This window comes from Anomaloglossus baeobatrachus, chromosome 4 (genome assembly GCF_048569485.1).
Source record: "Anomaloglossus baeobatrachus isolate aAnoBae1 chromosome 4, aAnoBae1.hap1, whole genome shotgun sequence".
Taxonomy (NCBI): domain Eukaryota; kingdom Metazoa; phylum Chordata; class Amphibia; order Anura; family Aromobatidae; genus Anomaloglossus; species Anomaloglossus baeobatrachus.
In genome coordinates this window covers 542,563,863-542,586,957 of record NC_134356.1, presented here as the reverse complement: position 1 = coordinate 542,586,957, position 23,095 = coordinate 542,563,863, and the positions used below count along the sequence as shown (strand labels likewise).

Genomic DNA, 23,095 nt, shown 5'->3' with positions numbered 1-23,095 from the left:
AGTCCCTAAACTAAAAATAAAACCCATCAAATGGACAACACTGAACAATATTATAAATACAACACTTTTGTTTTTGCGCTTCTTTCTCATGAGCTGAACTCAAAGATCTAAGACTTTTTCTATCTACACAAAAAGGGCCTTTTTCTCTCAAATATTGTTCATAAATTTGTCTATATCTTATTTAGAGATCACTTTTCCTTTATCGAGATAATCCATCCACCTCACAGGTGGGATATATCAAGATGCTCATTAGACAGTGTCATGATCCAGGCCAGCTTTTCCCTGCTGTGATTACACCCAGCTCTGGCCTGGTCATGTCAGGGGTTGAGTCCCCTTGCCTCGTTCCGAATCCCAGGACGCTATATCTTACTTGGTTCAGTGCCAGTGATATTTCTACCTTGCAGCTTGTATACTGGTTCTGGTGAGTGTTCCCAAACTGTCTTGCCTCCCTACTACTGTATCCTGACTTGTACCTTCCCCCATTTGTCTGCCTGTCCCGGTTCCTGACTTCCCACTCCTTTCTGTTCTTTGTGTTTCCTTCTGTATTCCTTATCTCCCGTATTCCGACTCGGTTCTGTTTTCTGCCTTGATTTTGATCCTCCCTTTGCAGTGACTTGACTGGCTGACCCTGACTGTTTGACTACTCTATTGCCCCCTGGTGGTTTGCCTGTTAACTGGCTGCGGAAGTTACTCTGCGGTACTTCAGCTGCCTTTTTGTTAGTGTTAATTTATCTCTCGTTCACTACTCTGCTGCCACCTAGTGGGGAATACGCTGTACTATGTCTTAATAGTCCTTTGTACAGCTTGACAGACAGCATGATTGTTGCACAGGTGCGCCTTAGGTTGGCCAAAATAAAAGGCCACTCTAAATGTGCAGTTTTATTACACAGCACAATTTTACACATGTCGCAACTTTTGAGGGAGTGAGCAATTGGCTGCTGACTGCAGGAATATCACCAGAGCTGTTGCCCGTGAATTGAATATACATTTCTCTGCCCTAAGCAGTTTTCAAAGGCGTTTCAGAGAATTTGGCAGTACATCCAACCTGGGAGCTAAAACGCGCTACGGTTGTTAGATTTTAGTCAAATCTGTTTCCTACAGGTGTTCACAAGTGAATGCTATCTAATGAATATACTGTATAACGGCACCCAGAGCTTTGCAGTATGTTTTACGCATATCTTGAACTCAGTGTTTTTGAAGCATTTTTGTCTGCAGTTAAAACCTGCTCTCTCTCGCTGCTTCCAAATGACAAATTTCCTGCATAATTGTAGCCTTTTTCAGTATGTTTATGCTGCATTTCTTTTAATATTTTTTGTTTCTGGATTACACATATGATTTCTACTCTGTACATTTTTAATAAAGTTTGTCTGATTTAACAAGCATGCAGCAAAAAAACCAACACTGCTGTTTGCTGTGGTTTTTTGCAGCATTTTATAATTTTCTATGGATGAAAAAATACTGCAAAAATTTAGCCAAAATACTGAAAAAAATTGACATTTTGCAGATGCAGTGCTCAAATTCAGTCAGGAAAAAAACAAGCGTGTGCATGATATTTCTGAAATCGCATAGCTTTCGCTGTTACTATAAAACGTAGCTTACTTTCTGCAGAAAAAATTACTAGCAAAGAACTGCTGAAAAATGCTGCATGTAAACACACCTTTAGGCCCGTTTCACACGTCAGTGAAAAACACTGACGTTTTTCACTGGCGTGTAAAACACGCACATGTCCCTCCGTGTACCGTGAATCACAGCACAAGTGGCTTGTCTAAGTACAATTCGGGCTCCGTTCTCCGTGGCCCGTGATTGCACTTAGAGATTAACTCACCTATGCGCGCTCCTGCTCTCCATGGTGCTGATCGCTCCCGCGGTGCAGCATCTGGCTGGTGCTGACCCCCGCAGCAGCTGCTTCTGGGTTGGCTGTGTCGTGCATCATGAATATGCGCGACAGTAATGAGCCGGCTCAGAAGCAGCAAGCTGCACGGGCTGCAGAGGACATCGCTGGAGCCGGGTGAGTAAAAATGATTTTTTTTAAAAGCACGTTTTTTTCTGTCACGTGTTTCATGGACCACACCACTGTGTGGTCCGTGGGACATCAGTGATGCCAGAAAAAAATGGACATGTCTCTGTGCGGCAATCACGGACACGCATGAACGCTGCACGGAGACATGGTCAGTGAAAAATCTCTGATGTGTGAGCAGACCCATTCATTATAATGGGTCTGCGTATGTCAGTGATTCTGGTACGTTTAAAAAAAAGAACAAACGTACCAGAATCACTGACGTGTGAAAGAGGCCTTAGGCTCACAAACTTTGCTGGACTTGGAATAATAGGCCTCTTGCTAGGACTCTCAGTATGAACCATAAGGACTCACCACAAATCCAGTAATTGTTCCCAAAGCCTAGAGCCTAGTCTTATGCTGCATCACTCTGCATTTACAGAATACTACGTTCAACAGTCCACCGGTACTGTGGTGCAATTTTCATCATCTTGTCCTCCACTGTCACCAGCTGCTTCACACAGGCATAATTACACAGAAGAGGGTCCAAGCTCATAGTGAGAACAAACAAACTTTGCATCAGTAGGAATATGGAGGTTACCTCCTTATATAATAACCAGGGTAATAAAAATAATTCCATATGAAGCTTTTTGCTGACAGATAAATTTATAAATTTGTGTTCCATATTGAATTCAGTATTTATTGGTATACAGTAAGTCATTAAATGCGTAATCCCTAAATAGTAGTTGAAAAAAAATACATCTTAATCTTTTTTTTTTTTGCTTTAGTCACAGGTGTTCCCTGAATGGTGAAGATTTAAACAGACAATGGTTAACACCCAACTGCAATCTACAACCAACCATCTATCATGTAAAGGGTCTGCTATACTACCTGAAGAGCATTGGCAGAACACCACTGGTGAGTCCACTACAAACGCCATATTGTAAACTAGAGTTCTGCATTAAAATGTAATAAAAAATAAAGATTTATTGAATGTGGGAGTTAAATCCCTTAAACAATTTCCATTTGGATATATTCTCATATGGTTATAAATGACAACTAGAATTGTGAGAAAAGAACCATAAAAAAGAAAATATTCACACCTAATGGTGTTATTATTATGTAAAGCTCAAGGGTAAGTTGTATGTATGAAAGCATTAGTCCGCTGGTGTGGTGCTTTAAATCTAAGTCCCCTGCCCTTTGTGTTATACCCACCCTCCAGCTTCTTCATCTGTTTTCACCGCCACTCCTGTCAGTCTTCTCCAATTTATGTCTTGCCAGCTGCACCAGTGTTTCATTGGAAGAGTCAGAGGTCACAACTCATTTTAAGTCTCTGAGAGCCTCATTCTAGCCTTGTTCTGGTTCTCATAGACTTGTATTGAGAGCTTGTGATGTAAGTTCTAATTTCCAGCCAGTCAAAAACTATGGTCACAAGATAGCATAACAGGACCATAATGGATTCAGTAAAAGATAAAGACAGGGTGAGTATAAGACAGCGGACAGGGGACTTCAGTTTGAAGCACCAATCCAGTGGTGAAAAAAAATGCTGGAGTGATGCTTTAACCTCTTCATGACACATCACGTACTGGTACATCATGGATCATATGTGGTTAATCCCCGCGGGCTGCTGTAGCTATCATGAGTCACTTTCTCTCAATGCCGGCAGAGGGCAGTGTGTGAGAGCAAAGCAAAGCTGTGTAGCTATGATCTGGAGAAATGAATGAGCAATCAGACTGCTGATCATTATAATCCCCTAGGGGTTCTAGTAAAATAAAATAGAAGTTGAAAAAAAGTTTTAAAAAATGTAAAAAAATAAAAAAACCTAAAAGTTCAAATCACTCCCCCCCCCATTTGGCTCATTGAAAATTAAAGGGTTTAAAAAAATCTACACATATTTGGCATTGCCACGTTCAGAAACGACCGATCTATCAAAATATAAAATCAGTTAATCCGATCGGTGAACGGCGTAGCGGCAAAAAATTCCAAACGCCAAAATTATGTGTTTTGGTTGCTGCAAATTTTATGCAAAATTCAATAACAGGCGATCAAAACATAGCATCTGCGCAAAAATAGTACCATTAAAAATGTCAGCTCGTGACGCAAAAAAAAAGCAGTCACTGAGTTACAGTTCCCAAAAAATGAGAACGCTAAGAATTCCAAAAAATGGCGCAAAAAGTGAGCTACTTTTTTTGGACAAGCTTGTGAATTTTTTTTAACCCATTAGATAAACGTAAACCTATACATGTTTGTTGTCTACAAACTCGTACAGACCTGAGACATCACACCAACACATCAGTTTTATCATATAGTGAACATGGTGAATAAAATAACCCAAAAAACTATTGTACTATTGTATTTTTTTTTGCAGTTTTTCCGCACTTGAATTTTTTTTGCTGTTTTCCAGTACACTATATGGGAAAACCTATGGTTTCATTTAAAAGTATGGCTCACCTTGCAAAAAACAAGCCCTTACATGGCAAAATTGACAGAAAAACAAAAAAGTGATGGCTCTTTGAAGAAGGGGAGAAAAAAAATGGAAAAACAGATAATCGCCATAAAGGGGTTAAATATAGTGTTTCAACAATCCATTTCACTAATGATACAGATAATTAAAGGATTTTTTCCATCTTCAAAATCCCATCCCAAAATATAGTATGTGTAATAATAATAATAATAATAATAATAATAGCAAGACAAAACAATCACTGATCTCGGGGAGACCAGCCAGAGAAAACACTGCCGGCAGCCAACAAAGGTGCTCAACACAGTGAAATCCTATGTGCATTGCCTCCTGGGAAGAATACAAATCAAAAATGGTCTGATGAGCCTCTGTTAGGAGTTTCGACACAGAAACTAGCCAGATATGCCTCCGTAAAGGACCCAGCCAAGGAGTGGCTCTTTTTAAGAGACCACCATAACCACCATATTAAGTGGCCCTTTTAGTCAATATACAACTCTTTGATAAGTTTACAGATATGACAAGGGAAATACCTACATACTCCTAGCCAGAATCCTACTCCACACTGATGAGGGGCAATACCCTGAAACAGCTGTCTGTGGATGGATGCCTGGCCTTGGTATTTCCCTTGTCATATCTTTAAATTTGTCAAAAGTACTATGCATTGTTTTTCAAAACTTATACATGTATAAAGGAGATGTATCATTATTTAGATTGATATTAGTAAGTCAATTAAAACCCATGCTGTGTTGAACAAGAATAAAAACAATATACATTTCACTCCTCTGTCATCAAACCTGAAGTACAAGCTCAGAATTTAAACTGTTCAGATTTAACAATAACAATAAAACCATGAAACCTTTTGCTGCCCACTGTAAGATCCCCACATTCATCTCCAAACTACAGTATATATAACATTTACCTTGTAATATTAGAGATACCTTATCAAATTTCTGAGGGCATCCTCTATTATGACTCTTTTCTCATATGTGATTATTGTGTTTATGGATCCATCGAGGCCCTTAACATTGGGGGTGAATTACCCACCCATGGTAGCTATCACTTTACTGGCAAGAAATGAGGGTTTTTTTTAAGAAAAGATTTGGTCTGATGACTCCATACTTCCTCCTCCAGTAGCTGAAAGAAACATACAGTTAGGTCCAGAAATATTTGGACAGTGACACAATTTTCGCGAGTTGGGCTCTGCAAACCACCACATTGGATTTGAAATGAAACCTCTACAACAGAATTCAAGTGCAGATTGTAACGTTTAATTTGAAGGTTTGAACAACAATATCTGATAGAAATTGTAGGAATTGTACACATTTCTTTACAAACACTCCACATTTTAGGAGGTCAAAAGTAATTGGACAAATAAACCAAACCCAAACAAAATATTTTTATTTTCAATATTTTGCTGCGAATCCTTTGGAGGCAATCACTGCCTTCAGTCTGGAACCCATGGACATCACCAAACGCTGGGTTTCCTCCTTCTTAATGCTTTGCCAGGCCTTTACAGCCGCAGCCTTCAGGTCTTGCTTGTTTGTGGGTCTTTCCGTCTTAAGTCTGGATTTGAGCAAGTGAAATACATGCTCAATTGGGTTAAGATCTGGTGATTGACTTGGCCATTGCACAATGTTCCACTTTTTTGCACTCATGAACTCCTGGGTAGCTTTGGCTGTATGCTTGGGGTCATTGTCCATCTGTACTATGAAGCGCCGTCCGATCAACTTTGCGGCATTTGGCTGAATCTGGGCTGAAAGTATATCCCGGTACACTTCAGAATTCATCCGGCTACTCTTGTCTGCTGTTATGTCATCAATAAACACAAGTGACCCAGTGCCATTGAAAGCCATGCATGCCCATGCCATCACGTTGCCTCCACCATGTTTTACAGAGGATGTGGTGTGCCTTGGATCATGTGCCGTTCCCTTTCTTCTCCAAACTTTTTTCTTCCCATCATTCTGGTACAGGTTGATCTTTGTCTCATCTGTCCATAGAATACTTTTCCAGAACTGAGCTGGCTTCATGAGGTGTTTTTCAGCAAATTTAACTCTGGCCTGTCTATTTTTGGAATTGATGAATGGTTTGCATCTAGATGTGAACCCTTTGTATTTACTTTCATGGAGTGTTCTCTTTACTGTTGACTTAGAGACAGATACACCTACTTCACTGAGAGTGTTCTGGACTTCAGTTGATGTTGTGAACGGGTTCTTCTTCACCAAAGAAAGTATGCGGCGATCATCCACCACTGTTGTCATCCGTGGACGCCCAGGCCTTTTTGAGTTCCCAAGCTCACCAGTCAATTCCTTTTTTCTCAGAATGTACCCGACTGTTGATTTTGCTACTCCAAGCATGTCTGCTATCTCTCTGATGGATTTTTTCTTTTTTTTCAGCCTCAGGATGTTCTGCTTCACCTCAATTGAGAGTTCCTTAGACCGCATGTTGTCTGGTCACAGCAACAACTTCCAAATGCAAAACCACACACTTGTAATCAACCCCAGACCTTTTAACTACTTCATTGATTACAGGTTAACGAGGGAGACGCCTTCAGAGTTAATTGCAGCCCTTAGAGTCCCTTGTCCAATTACTTTTGGTCCCTTGAAAAAGAGGTGGCTATGCATTACAGAGCTATGATTCCTAAACCCTTTCTCCGATTTGGATGTGAAAACTCTCATATTGCAGCTGGGAGTGTGCACTTTCAGCCCATATTATATATATAATTGTATTTCTGAACATGTTTTTGTAAACAGCTAAAATAACAAAACCTGTGTCACTGTCCAAATATTTCTGGACCTAACTGTATATTAGGATCTAGTGGAATTGAAATGGCTATGAAGGAGCATAAGAAGGTGACTATATTTTGCCACAAGGAGAGAAAAATTGGACAAGCTCATATCATGTACCAGAAGTCTGTTTAACCCTTTCATGACCGGCCGATTTTTCGCTTTCCGTTTTTTTTTTTCGCCATTCTTTTTCTAAGAGACGTAACTTTTTTATTTTTCAGTCAATATGGTCATGTGAGGGCTCATTTTTTGCAGAACGAGCTGTACTTTTCAATGAAACCATAAGTTCTACCATATAGTGTACTGGAAAATGGCAACAAAATTCCAAATGCAGAAAAATTGCAAAAAAAGTGCGATAGCACTATAGTTTTTGAGATATTTTATTCACTGTGTTCACTATATGGTAAAACTGATGTATGGGTGTGATGCCTCAGGTCAGTGCGAGTTCGTAGACACCAAACATGTATAGGTTTACTTTTATATAAGGGGTTTAAAAAATTCGGAAGTTTGTCTGAAAAAAGTGGCGCACGTTTTACGCCATATTCCGTGACCCGTAGCGTTCTCATTTTTCGGAATCTATGGCTCAGTGATGGCTTATTTTTTGCGACTCGAGCTGACGTTTTTAACGGTACCATTTTTGCACAGATACTACGTTTTGATCGCCTGTTATTGCATTTTGCGCAAAAGTTGTGGCGACAAAAAAAACATCATTTTGGCGTTTGGAATATTTTTGCCGCTACGCCGTTTACTGATCAGATTAATTGATTTTATATTTTGATAGATCGGGCGTTTCTGAACGCGGCGATACCAAATATGTGTGTATGTTTTATTTTTTTAACCCTTTAATTTTCAATGGGGCGAAAGGGGAGTGATTTGAACTTTTGTTTTTTTTTTAATTTTTTAAAACTTTTTTTTTTACTTTTTTTTTTAATTTTACTAGTCCCCCTAGGGGGCTATTGCGATCAGCAGTCCGATCGCTCTTATCTATATCTGCTGATCACAGCTACACAGGTGTAAACAGCAGATTCACTCACTTCCTGCTTCCCTGGCTTACGTGGAAAGCGAAAGTGAAAGTAATTCAGGTCTAGCACAGGAGTCATCACATGACCCTGTGCTACCATGACAACCATCGAAAGTCACGTGATCATGTCACGTGACTTCCGGTATCGGGCGGTAAGTAAAACTTTACCGCGATCGCGTTTATAATGGCGCTGTCACATATTGACAGCGCCATTACAGGGGTTAAACGGCACAAACAGATAACGATTCTGCTCGTGCCTAGCAGGCACACATCTCAGCTGTGAAAATCAGCTGAGATGTGCGCCGATCGCAGCATGCTGCTGCCAGGAGACCGCGGGCAGTAACGTTATAACCGCTAGGGCGTAATTTTACAGCCCGCGGTCGTTAAGGGGTTTTTAAGGTGTGACATTTGGTACATACCCATTCGGTGCAATCTTGATGGGGTTAGGTAGGCTTGGTGAATAATAATGTATAATTGAATCATTATATAGCTCATTGAAGTGGAGACTTAAAGGAGGGATTCCAAGATCTCCTCCCAGTCCTCCCCACTGACAGTGGGTGTAACGCTGGTGGGTGTGAGCAGGGTGTGGACCCACTGGGAGACAGTACATGGAAAACCTAAAGGGACTTGACTAAGGAAATACACCAGGTTTTCATAAAAGCCTCTTATGGTGAGGGTTTTCCACTGCAGGTATGTTACATAGTTACATAGGTTGAAAAAAGACCTAGGTCCATCTAGTTCAACCTTCCTCCACCAATTCTTCATTTTGTCACTAAGTCACTTATAACAAAAAACAATGTGTGTAGTGAGGAAATCATCCAGCCCTTTTTTAAAAGCTGTTATAGTATCTGCCATTACTACCTCTTGTGGTAGGGCATTCCACAGTCTGACTGCTCTAACTGTAAAGAACCCTTTCCTATTTAGCTGAAGGAATTACTTTTCTTCCACTCGCAGTGTATGCCCCCCGGTCCTTAGTATTGTCTTTGGAAGGAATAAGTCATGTACCAGTGCTTTATATTTATCACACATGTATTATACATATAAATGAGATCTCCTCTGATTCATCTTTTTGCTAAGCTAAACATATATAACTTTTTCAACCTCTCATCATATGGGAGACCTTCCATTCCTTGTAGTAGTCTAGTTAGCCGCCTTTGAACTGACTCTAACTTCTGAATGTCCTTTTTAAAATGTGGAGCCTAAAACTGGTTCCCATATTCCAGATGTGGCCTTACAAGTGATTTATAGAGGGGTAACAATACGTTGGGATCCTGGGATCCAATCTCTGTTTTTATACACCCTAAAATCTTGTTTGCTTTAGCAGCTGCTGCCTGACATTGAGTACTGCTGTTCAGTATATTTGTAATGAGAATACCCAAGTCCTTCTCCTGTTCTGTAGTCCCGAGTTTACATCCATTTAATGTATACGCAGTTATAGGATTACTTCTATGAGACCAAATGTCACTCAAGAAGACTGATGCTACACCAGATGGCCCCAGGGACATGGACACTGATAGCATCTTTAATGCAGATGTAGCAGGCTCGGCCGATGCGGATGGTTGCAGCAGCGGGTTCAGCAGATACAACTGGTACAGATAGTTGCTGCAGCGGGTTCAGCAGATACAGCTGGTACAAATAGTTGCAGTAGCGGTTACATCAGGTACTGAAACACAGATATGTATTAGTAATGTGGCAGGCAGCAATACAGCAGCAGTGGCAGCACAAGAAACCTGACAACTAGCTACGTATAGACCACATTGCATAGGCACCTCCCTTAAGGAAAGGGTGCCTTCAACACCTAGTGCTTCTAATCCATCATCCAATTCCGAGTTAGGGCATACTAGCCTTTTAAGGAAATGTGCACACTGTGACATTAGGTGAACTCACTGACATCACTGCTTACAGCTGTGGCTCCATCAGTATGGGGAGATAAGGTATGCACACCAGTGACTATGTAAGGGGAATACATGAAATAGCAGAAACTGCTGTGTGAATACTGACTTGAAAAATCCAATAGCTATATGTAAGAGTGAAAATGTGAAAAATGGAATCTGCATTACTGCCATGAACATATGAATCAAGAGAAATTTAGCTACTGAATTGATCAATGCAATAGAGCCCCAACACTACGCCAAAGTATTTCTCTACGTTGGGGTCCCTAGCTTGTGTGTGTCCTCTCATGCAGTTAAAAAACTTACCGTGTATGGGAAGCTGAGACCCAGGCTATTTATGCGTATGATATGGATTGGCAATAGGTGTGGTTGGGGAGGGTTCACAAACGAAAAACTACTAACAATAAGGAATAACGTTTGGAACACCATTCTAAGTCTGAACTGGGTGCAAAAACCTAAAAAAAATCACTATGGGGAGATAAGGTATGCACACCAGTAACTATGTAAGGGGAATACATGAAATAGCAGAAACTGCTGTGTGAATTCTGACTTGAAAAATCCAATAGCTATATGTAAGAGTGAAAATGTGAAAAATGGAATCTGCATTACTGCCGTGAACATATGAATCAAGAGAAATTTAGCTACTGAATTGATCAATGCAATAGAGCCCCAACACTACGCCAAAGTATTTCTCTACGTTGGGGTCCCTAGCTTGTGTGTGTCCTCTCATGCAGTTAAAAAACTTACCGTGTATGGGAAGCTGAGACCCAGGCTATTTATGCGTATGATATGGATTGGCAATAGGTGTGGTTGGGGAGGGTTCACAAACGAAAAACTACTAACAATAAGGAATAACGTTTGGAACACCATTCTAAGTCTGAACTGGGTGCAAAAACCTAAAAAAACATCACTATGGGGAGATAAGGTATGCACACCAGTGACTATGTAAGGGGAATACATGAAATAGCAGAAACTGCTGTGTGAATACTTTGGCGTAGTGTTGGGGCTCCATTGCATTGATCAATTCAGTAGCTAAATTTCTCTTGATTCATATGTTCATGGCAGTAATGCAGATTCCATTTTTCACATTTTCACTCTTACATATAGCTATTGGATTTTTCAAGTCAGTATTCACACAGCAGTTTCTGCTATTTCATGTATTCCCCTTAAATAGTCACTGGTGTGCATACCTTATCTCCCCATAGTGATGTTTTTTTAGGTTTTTGCACCCAGTTCAGACTTAGAATGGTGTTCCAAACGTTATTCCTTACTGGTACTGGCGGGCCAACGCCCGACCCCGGTCCTGCGGTTCCGCTTTGCTTCACCACTCCTGCAGACGGCCACCACCGTCTGCCAACCTTGCTGTCAGTGCCTGGGCCACAAACCCAGACATTCAAGTGTTTACTCCTCACACTTCCACCTCCTGGACTAAAACTGTTACTTTTCCCGCCTCCAGGCCTGTGAACTCCTCGGTGAGTGAGGCCAACCGCTTGGCTCCGCCCCACCTGGTGTGGACATCAGACCCTGGAGGGAGGCAACAAGGGTATTATGTTTGGCTAATGTTACTGTCTAATGGGGGTGGGGGTGTTTGTTTGTTACCTGCGACGACCTGGCTAGTCCAGGGCGCCACATTCCCCCTTGGTGAAATGCAGACCATCCGCGGGCTGCCCGTCCATCACCGATTTTTATTTTTTTTTTTCAAAAACTGTAAAAACATAAATAACACGTCAACATATCAAACATAAGCAATTTTGTTAGGACACTTGAATGTTGCACATATAAAATACATTTTTAATAATAACGGATGGACGGATGTCTTCCGCTCTCCCACCCAAGCAACCTAGCCCTGATGCTGCCCCTAAGAAGTGGGCAGCACCCCTTGACCCCAGTCCAGGTTCAGGCTGCCCGAGCGGGAATGGGTACGGTTACTCGCACCCAGCTGTCACTTCAGGGGACCCCACATCCAGGGGGACCCCTGACCCACGGAGGATGGCCACCAGTCCTGGTGGTGGCCGGGCCCCAGCCTGCTCTGCCACGGGCTCTTCCTCCAATCTGACTCTCCGGAGACGGCAACGGTTTCCATCCCACAAAACTATTTACAAACCCACAAGATCGTGGGTGGCCTGCCAGTTCTCAGCCATGTCCTTGAGTAGTTCCTCATGTGGGTAGTTAAAACACAGGGAGTCCCTCCGGAGACAACTTGCCGGCAACGGCCGGAATAATCACACAGATAATCAGATGAAAAACTGTTGATTTTTGTCATTCATTCACATATTTACACACTTAACATATGGTACCCCTAAATGGTAGTTTCCCTGTACCTAAGCGGGGTTTGGGCTAGGTTGGGGCATGTGGACCTTCTGGGCCCAATGCTATCAGTGGAGGACAAGGGGACAGAAGAGACAGTCAGTTCCTCTTCCCATCTACTGTGTGAGGCCGGCGGAGACTCAGGGAGACTGGGTATAGGTGCAGCCCTGGGCACTGGTTCACTGGCGGTTACTTCTGTCTCCTTTTCCTCCACGGGTTGTGGGAACATTATTACCGGAATAAGTACCGCGCCATTCTGTGTAGGCCAGTCCGCTGGGAAATCACCCATCACTGTATGGATCACCTCTTTTTCTTTCTTCCCGGTCGGTCTGGGGGCCGGAACTTCAGCTGCCACCTTCAATGGAGATGGGCACCTCTTTAGGTGGTCCCTGGACACCGTGGCCGAAGTCTCCCCCTGGTCACGAATAATCTGGTAGGGCTTCTCATTCTCCCATTCAGTGGATTGTGATAAGAAATCTGTGGAGAGAAAAGCGCATATAGGGTCTTACCCCAGTATATAAAGGGTGGGAGGAGGGTGAAACTACTCACCAGATGTCGTTGTGAGAGTCACAACAACTGTATTCGCATGTAGAATCTGATCCAAGGCTGCAGCCACCCAATTGGCAGATAACAGAGAGCAAAAGAGAAGGGTGTTTGATACTGCGCCAAAGGATCACAGGAACAGATGTTTAGATTAATGCATCTTTATTTCATCCAGGTCTACGCGTTTCCGGAGCCACTGCCCCCTTCCTCAGGACCGTCAGGAAAGACAAAACATCAAATCTGTCCTGGTGGACACCAGCATGCAGATAAATAGACAAGATAACATCATGACACCACCCCTTCTAGAAAAAAAGGGGTGGGAGGAAACAGTAAAAAAAAAAAAAAAAAAAATGTCCATGCTGATGTACTAAATGTATCTTTACAAATAAAATTAAACCATGACTGGTATCACATAATCGCAAATGTCAGTCAGGATACACATATTGGGTCAAGAAAAATAATAAATTATGAAAAACCAAAAAACCTGTGTTTGTTCAGTGAAATGTACAAAAATATATATGAATTTATATATTCCATAGTGTATATATGTCAACATGTGTGTTTTATACATATGAATCTGCAATCAACAGAAGAGAGTCAAGAACCCACTCCTGTCGGGCGTTCAAATGATCACCATACATAAGAGAGTGGAGGCATAAACCAGTGCAGCCACCCCTGTGTGACACATTAAACAGGAAATGAAAAGACAAAATCACTAAAATAGTGACAGTGAAGGATCAAGTGAAAGACAAGGATAACCTGGAATTTAGAAATGAAAAAACCTCCAGATGGGCTCCAGACTATGAGGATCTACAGGCAGTTCACCAAAGTTCATAAACGTGGGAAAATGAGTGACTGTGCCTGCGTGCAAGGTCTGTGTCAAGAGCTCGCGGGTCAAAGGAGTTCAGGCCCGTGGGAACCAACCTACCACGCCTGCGTGATTCCCGACTCGTAGTAAGCTTACAAGTAGCAAGTCCTACATATTAGTATCCGTGCAGTGATCGCTAGAAAAACAGCGCTAGCAGTTGATGAGTGCTGGGAACACTGAGAGATAAGAGGAGATTAAAGTGAAAAAAGGAACAGAGACACTAGGAATTGAAATCAACCGTGAATATATAAAAGACATATAGAAGAAAAAGAAATAAACAATAAATAGGGGAAAAACAATTTTTATATAAACTATGCCGTGGGTTCATAAAACTAAAATAGAGGTATAACGCACCCTATTTTCGAGGCGCAAAAGAGTGAAAAGACACCAAGATCAAGGAAGAGATCACCCTGAAACTAATAGTGTGCTGGTATACAATCATAAAAGGAGGAATGTATATGTCACTAAAACTAGTGTATATGTATGTATACCCATGCGTTCATCTCCATCAATAAATAAGTAAGTGAATAAATAAATAAATTAGTGGAAAATATGTTCCCGATAGGATGGGACTTCTAAATAAAAAAGAAACCTACTGGATTTATAAGCTGAATACTTTAAAACCCCAAGGTCTAAATGAAATCACGGATTTATTCCACTAAAATCAAGTCTTGCATTGATCTGTTTCTCCGGATGGTTTTATTATGATTTTAATTGAGTTTTATGGCATACTTTTTTGTTGTTATAAGGTTTTTTTTATATATATATATCACACCTATATCAGTGTGATTTTATTGTTATTTTATGGTTGTTTTATGGTCCAGTACCATCAGGTCTATCGCTGTTTTTATTAATCATTATCATTGTATTTATATTTATATAATATTTTTATAGCGTAGGTTTAATGTAATTGATATAATATATATGATATGGGTTTTACACTCTTATAATGGTTGTTTCAGAATGCATATTTTCCACTAATTTATTTATTTATTCACTTACTTATTTATTGATGGAGATGAACGCATGGGTATACATACATATACACTAGTTTTAGTGACATATACATTCCTCCTTTTATGATTGTATACCAGCACACTATTAGTTTCAGGGTGATCTCTTCCTTGATCTTGGTGTCTTTTCACTCTTTTGCGCCTCGAAAATAGGGTGCGTTATACCTCTATTTTAGTTTTATGAACCCACGGCATAGTTTATATAAAAATTGTTTTTCCCCTATTTATTGTTTATTTCTTTTTCTTCTATATGTCTTTTATATATTCACGGTTGATTTCAATTCCTAGTGTCTCTGTTCCTTTTTTCACTTTAATCTCCTCTTATCTCTCAGTGTTCCCAGCACTCATCAACTGCTAGCGCTGTTTTTCTAGCGATCACTGCACGGATACTAATATGTAGGACTTGCTACTTGTAAGCTTACTACGAGTCGGGAATCACGCAGGCGTGGTAGGTTGGTTCCCACGGGCCTGAACTCCTTTGACCCGCGAGCTCTTGACACAGACCTTGCACGCAGGCGCAGTCACTCATTTTCCCACGTTTATGAACTTTGGTGAACTGCCTGTAGATCCTCATAGTCTGGAGCCCATCTGGAGGTTTTTTCATTTCTAAATTCCAGGTTATCCTTGTCTTTCACTTGATCCTTCACTGTCACTATTTTAGTGATTTTGTCTTTTCATTTCCTGTTTAATGTGTCACACAGGGGTGGCTGCACCGGTTTATGCCTCCACTCTCTTATGTATGGTGATCATTTGAACGCCCGACAGGAGTGGGTTCTTGACTCTCTTCTGTTGATTGCAGATTCATATGTATAAAACACACATGTTGACATATATACACTATGGAATATATAAATTCATATATATTTTTGTACATTTCACTGAACAAACACAGGTTTTTTGGTTTTTCATAATTTATTATTTTTCTTGACCCAATATGTGTATCCTGACTGACATTTGCGATTATGTGATACCAGTCATGGTTTAATTTTATTTGTAAAGATACATTTAGTACATCAGCATGGACATTTTTTTTTTTTTTTTTTTTTTTTTTTTTACTGTTTCCTCCCACCCCTTTTTTTCTAGAAGGGGTGGTGTCATGATGTTATCTTGTCTATTTATCTGCATGCTGGTGTCCACCAGGACAGATTTGATGTTTTGTCTTTCCTGACGGTCCTGAGGAAGGGGGCAGTGGCTCCGGAAACGCGTAGACCTGGATGAAATAAAGATGCATTAATCTAAACATCTGTTCCTGTGATCCTTTGGCGCAGTATCAAACACCCTTCTCTTTTGCTCTCTGTTATTCAGTGGATTGTATGACATACGGGGTCTTTTCCCACTGGTCATCAAGCTTATGGGTTCTTCTTTTTTGTTTCAGCACTACATCCCCAGGTTTAAAAGGGCCAGCTGGAGCCCGCTTGTTGAAGTACTGCTCCTTCTGTTCCCGGCTTCGACACCGGTTCCTTTCCACGTATTCCTGGACCTGTCGGTACTGTGCTCTCCGCCGAGTGTCCCATCCAGCTGTTGAAGGGAGGGCCTCCGGAGCTTCCAAGCCCATCTCTAGGCCCACCGGCAACTGGCTTGGCCGAGCTCTCATCAAATACGCTGGTGTACACTTGGTAGAGCTAGAGGGGATGTATTATACATATCGACTAGGTCAGGCCGCTTTTCTGGCCACAGGTTCCGCTCTTCTAACGGAAATGTCTTGAGGAGACCCAGGACCAGATGGTTCATCTTTTCACACATGCCATTAGTTTGGGCATGGTAAGGCGTGGTCCGAATCTTCTTGCAGCCGTACAACTGGCAGAATTCTTGAAACACCTCTGCTTCAAAAGCCGGACCTCACTCGGTAAGCACCTTCTCCAGGTACCCATGCGGCCGGCAAAAATAGGCCTGGAATGCTCTAGCGGCGGAACTGCCGGTCAGGTCCTTGACTGGGACGACTACCATGAATCTCGAGTAGTGGTCTACGATGGTCAGGGCGTAGGTGTACCCACTTCGGCTAGGGGTGAGCATAACGTGGTCCAGGGCGAGCAACTGCAGCGGCTGATGAGTGACGATTGGGCGTAGAGGGGCTTTCTGGCTGGCCTCATCCCTTCTTCTCAGTGCACAGGGACCACAATCTCGGCACCAGGCCTCCACAGACTCCCGCATCCCACTCCAATTGAACTGCTCTCTCAATAGCATCTCCACCTTCGTCCACCCAAAGTGCCCGGCACCATCATGGTAAGCCCGTAGAACGGTGGGCACACTAGCCTGAGGAACCACCAGCTGATGAACCTTCTCATGGGTCTTCGGGTTGATCAGTTCCCGATACAGTTTCCCCTGGTCCAGATGCAGCCAGGCTCGATCTTTCCACAGCCGCTGGGCCTCAGGAGGAGCAGCAGGGTCCAGTCTAGTGGAACCTTGTTCAATCATGGTCTTGACCACTTGGACGGCAGGCACTTGGTCTTGGGCTTCTTGCCATCCCTGACTGGGCAGCGGGTCCAGGTTCGCCTGTTGCTGCTTGACATGCAACTGCTTGACTGGTGGCCGGGGAAATGCAGGCAGCTCGATTTCTTCGAGATTATCGCCTTCCGACCACTCATCCGATAGGTGGGGCATCCGGGATAGCGCGTCCGCGTTGGTGTTCTTGCAGCCGGCTCGGTACTTGATCGTGAAGTTATAATTAGACAGCCTGGCCACCCATCGCTGCTCCAACGTGCCCAGCTTGGCCGTGTCCAGATGGGTTAACGGATTATTGTCCGTATAGGCGGTGAACTTAGCTGCTGCGAGGTAATGGCGGAATCGCTCAGTAATGGCCCACACCAGAGCTAGGAACTCAAGCTTGAAGGAGCTGTAGTTCTCAGGGTTCCTCTCCGTGGGCCGGAGTTTTCTGCTGGCGTAGGCGATCACTTTTTCCCCTCCGTTCTGGACCTGGGACAGGACGGCTCCTAAGCCTACATTACTGGCATCGGTGTAGAGGATGAATGGGAGATTATAGTCGGGGTAGGCCAGGATTTCTTCCCCGGTCAGGGCCGTTTTCAGCTGGTGGAAGGACTCTTCATGCTTCTCTTCCCATGCCAACGGGGCTCCAGAGGGCCTGCCACCCTTAGTCTGTCCCACGAGGAGGTCTTGCATAGGGGCGGCCATTTTCATGTATCCCTTAATGAAGTGGCGATAGTAGCCCACCAGGCCCAGGAACTGTCTCACCTCTCTCACCGTGGTCGGCCTCGGCCAGTCCTGAATGGCAATGATCTTCTCGGGATCTGGGGCGACGCCTTCCGCGCCCACCACGTGTCCGAGGTACTGCACCCTGGGCTTCAGTAGGTGGCACGTAGAGGGCTTCAATTTCATCCCATATTTGGCTAGGGACGCAAACACTTCAGCCAGATGTTCTAGATGGGCCTCGTACGTCTGGGAATACACGATCACATCGTCCAGGTACAGTAGGACCATTTTGAAGTTGAGATGTCCCAGGCAGCACTCCATTAGCCATTGTAAAGTTCCAGGGGCATTGCACAGCCCGAACGGCATGCTGTTAATCTCGCAGAGTCCCATGGGAGTGGCGAATGCCATCTTCTTACGGTCCTCTGGCGCGACCGCTACCTGTCAGTACCCGCTAGTGAGGTCGAGGGTAGAAAAGAAGTTAGCAGTTCTTAGTGCAGCTAGCGACTCTTCAATACGGGGGAGAGGATAGGCATCTTTATGTGTGATCTGGTTGATCTTCCGGTAATCCACACACATTCTCATGGTGCCGCCCTTCTTCTTTACCAGCACCAGTGGGGCTGCCCAGGGACTACAACTATCCCGAATGACCCCCGCCTCCTTCATGTTCCTCAACATGTTTTTAGCGCATTGATAGTGTGTTGGCGGAATGGGCCTATACCTCTCTTTGATGGGTGGGTGTAGGCCTGTAGGGATATGGTGTTGAATCCCCTTAATCCTCCCAAAATCTAATGGGTGCTTGCTGAAAACCTGTTCATACTCTTGCACTACCCGGTATACCCCCTCTTTGTGATGCGTGTGTGTGTGGTTTCAGTACCTACGTGTAGTTCCTGGCACCACTCCTCTAACTATTCAGGGGGTGTATGGTTACTGGCAGGGGATGCTGAGGTAGGAGGGACAGCTTCGTGAATGGTGTGAGGGTCTAAGGTGAGAAACTTGGTGAGGGTTGTGTAACGGGGGAGCCTGACTTCCTCTTCTCCACAATTCAGCACCCTTACAGGCACTCTCCCCTTTTTAACGTCAACCACCCCTCTGGCCGCTATCACCATGGGCCAGTGTTCAGAAGGCGTGGGTTCCACCATCGCCGGGTAGTTGCGCCCCTGGGGGCCTACTGCTGCCCTGCACCAGATCATCATTTCACTTCGGGGTGGCACTACTAAGGGGGCCACATCCATCACCCTCACTTCACCAATCTCTCCGCCAGTCAAGCTCACTTGCTGCCGATACAGAAGGGTCCGGATCTCACACTGCACAGCCCTCTGTCGGCCCCATCCTGCTGTAGCGGCCAACTGCTGCAACAGATTCAACACCTCACTCATACAATGCTCCATCACGTTGGTCCCCAAGATTACTTTCAGGGTATGATCACTGGGTTCGTTCATTACCACAATCATCCCTTGATTCTTTAAGTCCGCACGTCCCACAGTCAGGGTCACTTGCTTGTATCCCACCTGGGTTAGCGGGAGTCCATTGGCCGCGATAAGGGTCAGGCCATCATCAGAGGGGGTAAGTTCGTCAGTGCCCCAATACTGCTGGTACAATGTATATGGTATAGTGGTTACCTGTGATCCTGTGTCCAAGAGGGCCATGAGCGGGACGCCGTCCACTGCCAGGGGGATGATGAGGCAAGCTCTGATGTACGGGTCTCACCAATCGGGGGGGGCCATTGGTGTCTACTCCTGAGGATTGGCCCTTGGCCCCAGGGGTTGCTCATTTAATGGGCACCACCTAGAGTAGTGGCCAGGCTTGCTGCACCTGTAACAGATAGGATGCCCATACCGTGAGTCATTGGTCCTTCTCCGCTGCATCCAGGGGACGTCCTCCGGGCTGTTGGTGAGCTGGATCCCTCCTGGGGGCTTGACTCTCGTCGGAAGCTGGAGTGCGGCGAGGATCTTGGCTAGGTCTCCATCCATGCAGCGGACCTGGGCCGCTAGTTTCTCCATCATCCCGATGGGCGCTGCAGGAGCCGGTAGAGCCAGGGGTGGAGGTGCCACCGTGATAGGAGCGGTCTCAGCCGGCCACGGGGCCGCCTCAGGAGCGTCTGGCGTTGGGGCCTGCAGGGCCTTGATGGCCCGCTCTTTCAGTACTGCAAAGTCCAGATTGGGGTGTTCTAAGGTCCACAGCCGCAGCTGCTTGCGGTCTTCCATGGACCCCAGCCCCTGCAGGAATTGCTCTACTAGCATCTTATTACTGTCCACATCATTGATAGTGTCCACCCACTTCAGCGTACGGAGGGCCGTTTACAGGAGCAGAGCATAGTCTCTTACATTGTCCGCAGGCCGTTGTCGGCACTGATAAAACCGCATCCTCAGCTCCGCTTCTGTGCGGGTCTCAAAAGCGATTTGTAGTTTCTCGAAAATGGTAGTCACCGAGGCCCGGTCCGCGTCGGTCCAGGTCTCCGCATCCTGCCCAGCCACGCCGGTAAGCTGCCCTAGCACTACCGCTGCCCATTGTCTATCAACCAAGGGTTATAAATCGAGGACCAGGCTAATCTTTTTCCGGAACACCTGCAGAGCATAAGGCCTCCCATCGTACTGCGGTAGCCAGGTAGCACCGGGCACATAGGGAAGGGAGAACAGCATCACCTGGGCGACCGCTGGGCCCGCGCCCCCCCCCGATCCTGCGGCCGGAGCAGGGGCTATCCCGTTTCCAACTACGGGTGCGGCGGCAGCTGCAACCGCCACTCCTCCAAAAGCTCCGTCAGGCGCAGACATCTTCTTCCCGTCCCCCCTTGGTTCTCTTCAGCACTTCCGCTTATTGGGTGCGGGGCTTCGCTTTCACGCCTTCCCTGCTCGGAGAAGATGCTCGAGTGGGAGATTTTCGCGCCAAGATGGCGGCGCTTCAAAATTTTCGGCCGGACTCCGCCGGCGGAGATCACAAGGCGCACTTCTACTGGTAAGCAGATGGGTTCGATCCTGTTCGTGACGCCAAGTTGTCGCTGGCCGGGAGGACGCCGCCACTGCTGCGCGCTTGCTAACGCTCGGGTCCGGCGCTGCTGCGGCTGCCGCTCGGTGGCTCGAGCGGTGGGGTGGATCTGGGGACTCGAGCGGCGCTCCTCGCCCGTGAGTGAAAGAGGTGGTTGGTTTGGGGGATTTAGTCCGTGACGCCACCCACGGGTTGTGGTGAAGATGGGCACCACCGCTGCTGGTGACGGGGATCCCGGGAGCGATGGTAGGGAGCAGCTGGAATGTTGTTTTCCCCCTCCGTGGGTAGGGGTCAGTGGTCCCGGGGCCCGGTGGTGTGACGGGGAGGCAGGGTTGGTGAGGTGCAGGGTTGCAGGGACAGCACGGCGCGATGCCGGATGGCACGGGTGTACTCACTCAGTAAGAGATGCACAAAGTCCTCGGTAAACCAAACGGCCGGATGGACGGGTCCCGCACCCGGCTGCAGTGTCACTCCACAGACAGGTGATGGCGGCTGTCTCTCCCTGCACCTTGATGTACTTGATTGACTACGATGGATCCCCAACGATAGTCCGCTCCCCGGTATATGGATGCCGTAGGAGCCCGTTTGCCCGCAGGCGCTGGCCCTTGGGTTTCTAGCCTTAGGCGGTAGCTGTATACCCTCACGGTGTGGGCGGTTGCCTTCTATCGGGTCTTTGGCTGCTAGGAAACCCTTGGGGTTCCGGTCACACTTGGATTTGACTTTTGTCAGCGGCTCCAAGCCTGGTCGGGGTCCGATGGCCCTGCCTGTGTGTACTGGCTTCACTTCGCTCCCCGATCAGTACCGGCAGGCCAACGCCCAACCCCGGTCAAACGGTTCCGCGTTGCTTCACCTCTCCTGCAGACGGCCACCACCATCTGCCAACCTTGCTGTCAGTGCCTGGGCCACAAACCCAGACACCCAAGTGTTTACTCCTCACACTTCCACCTCCTGGACTAAAACTGTAACTTTTCCCACCTCCAGGCCTGTGAACTCCTCGGTGGCTGGGGCCAACCACTTGGCTCCGCCCCACCTGGTGTGGACCTCAGACCCTGGAGGTAGGCAACAAGGGTTTTGTGTGTTATCTGTGACGACCTGGCTTGTCCAGGGCGCCACATAAGCTTACAATTTATGAGGAAATAGGGGAGGGACAAAAGGTGAATGGGGGGAGAAAAGCTTGTCATATGGTCCAGCCATCGATTTAATAGGGGACTCAAAAACCACCTGTATGGACCGTTCACCAGCCAGAATTTACACGAGTATAGAGTGTAAAAACGTACATGAAGAAGAATGCAATCAGAACATACAGGGATTATGCTGGAATTGCAGGGGTGTTTTGAGGGTTAATTATTTGAAGAAAGAGGTTATTTTCAAAAAATAAAATAAAAGAATTTTCTGTTTTTTGTTTTTTTTTTCTTTTTTTTTGTTTTGACTAACAAGGTTAGTAATAGGGTGTTTCAAAGACCCCTACCAATTACTAACCTTAGGCATGGTGACAGCTGTGATTTTTTTGACAAATCACAGCTGTCTTTAACCCTTTATATTACCATGATTACCACCACACCAGAGCAATGGAGATGAGCCAGGTAAAGTTCAGGAATTGCCACATCTAATGGATGCACCAATTCTGGGGTACCTGCGGGTTTCTGCCCCAATTGCCATCGCACCAAGGCAATCGGGATGAGCCAGGTAAAGTGCTGGCATTGGCACATCTAATGAATGTGCCAATTCTGGTGTATCTGTGGGCTGCTATTTTTAGGCTGGGGAGGGCCCAATATACATGGGCTTTCTCAGCTTGAGAATACCAGTCACCATCTGTCCACTTTATCTTGGCTCTTTTTTAAAATTATGGGACTTAACAATGGATTTTTTTAATTATTCATTTAAATGCTTAAAAAAAAGTATGGGAACCCTCATATTTTGATACACAGCCAAAAGAACGCACACAGCTGGGGGCTGCAACCTCCAGCTGTCTGCTTTATCTGCACTGGGTATCATAAATCCGTGGACCCTATGCCATTTTTTACAATTATTTATTGTTACACTCCACTCCAGGGACCCAGACAGCTAGTGTGAGGGCTATTG

At 45.1% G+C, this 23,095-nt stretch overlaps 1 protein-coding gene across 1 annotated transcript in view; it reads left to right on the top strand.

The window, feature by feature from the left end:
• The window catches only part of AGBL1 (AGBL carboxypeptidase 1), a 1,396,462-nt gene that overhangs the window by 726,371 nt on the left and 646,996 nt on the right, over positions 1-23,095 (top strand). The window contains exon 19 of the mRNA XM_075345952.1: positions 2,785-2,914. Coding sequence (XP_075202067.1) covers positions 2,785-2,914 — 130 coding nt within the window. The remainder of the gene's footprint in view (positions 1-2,784; positions 2,915-23,095) is intronic.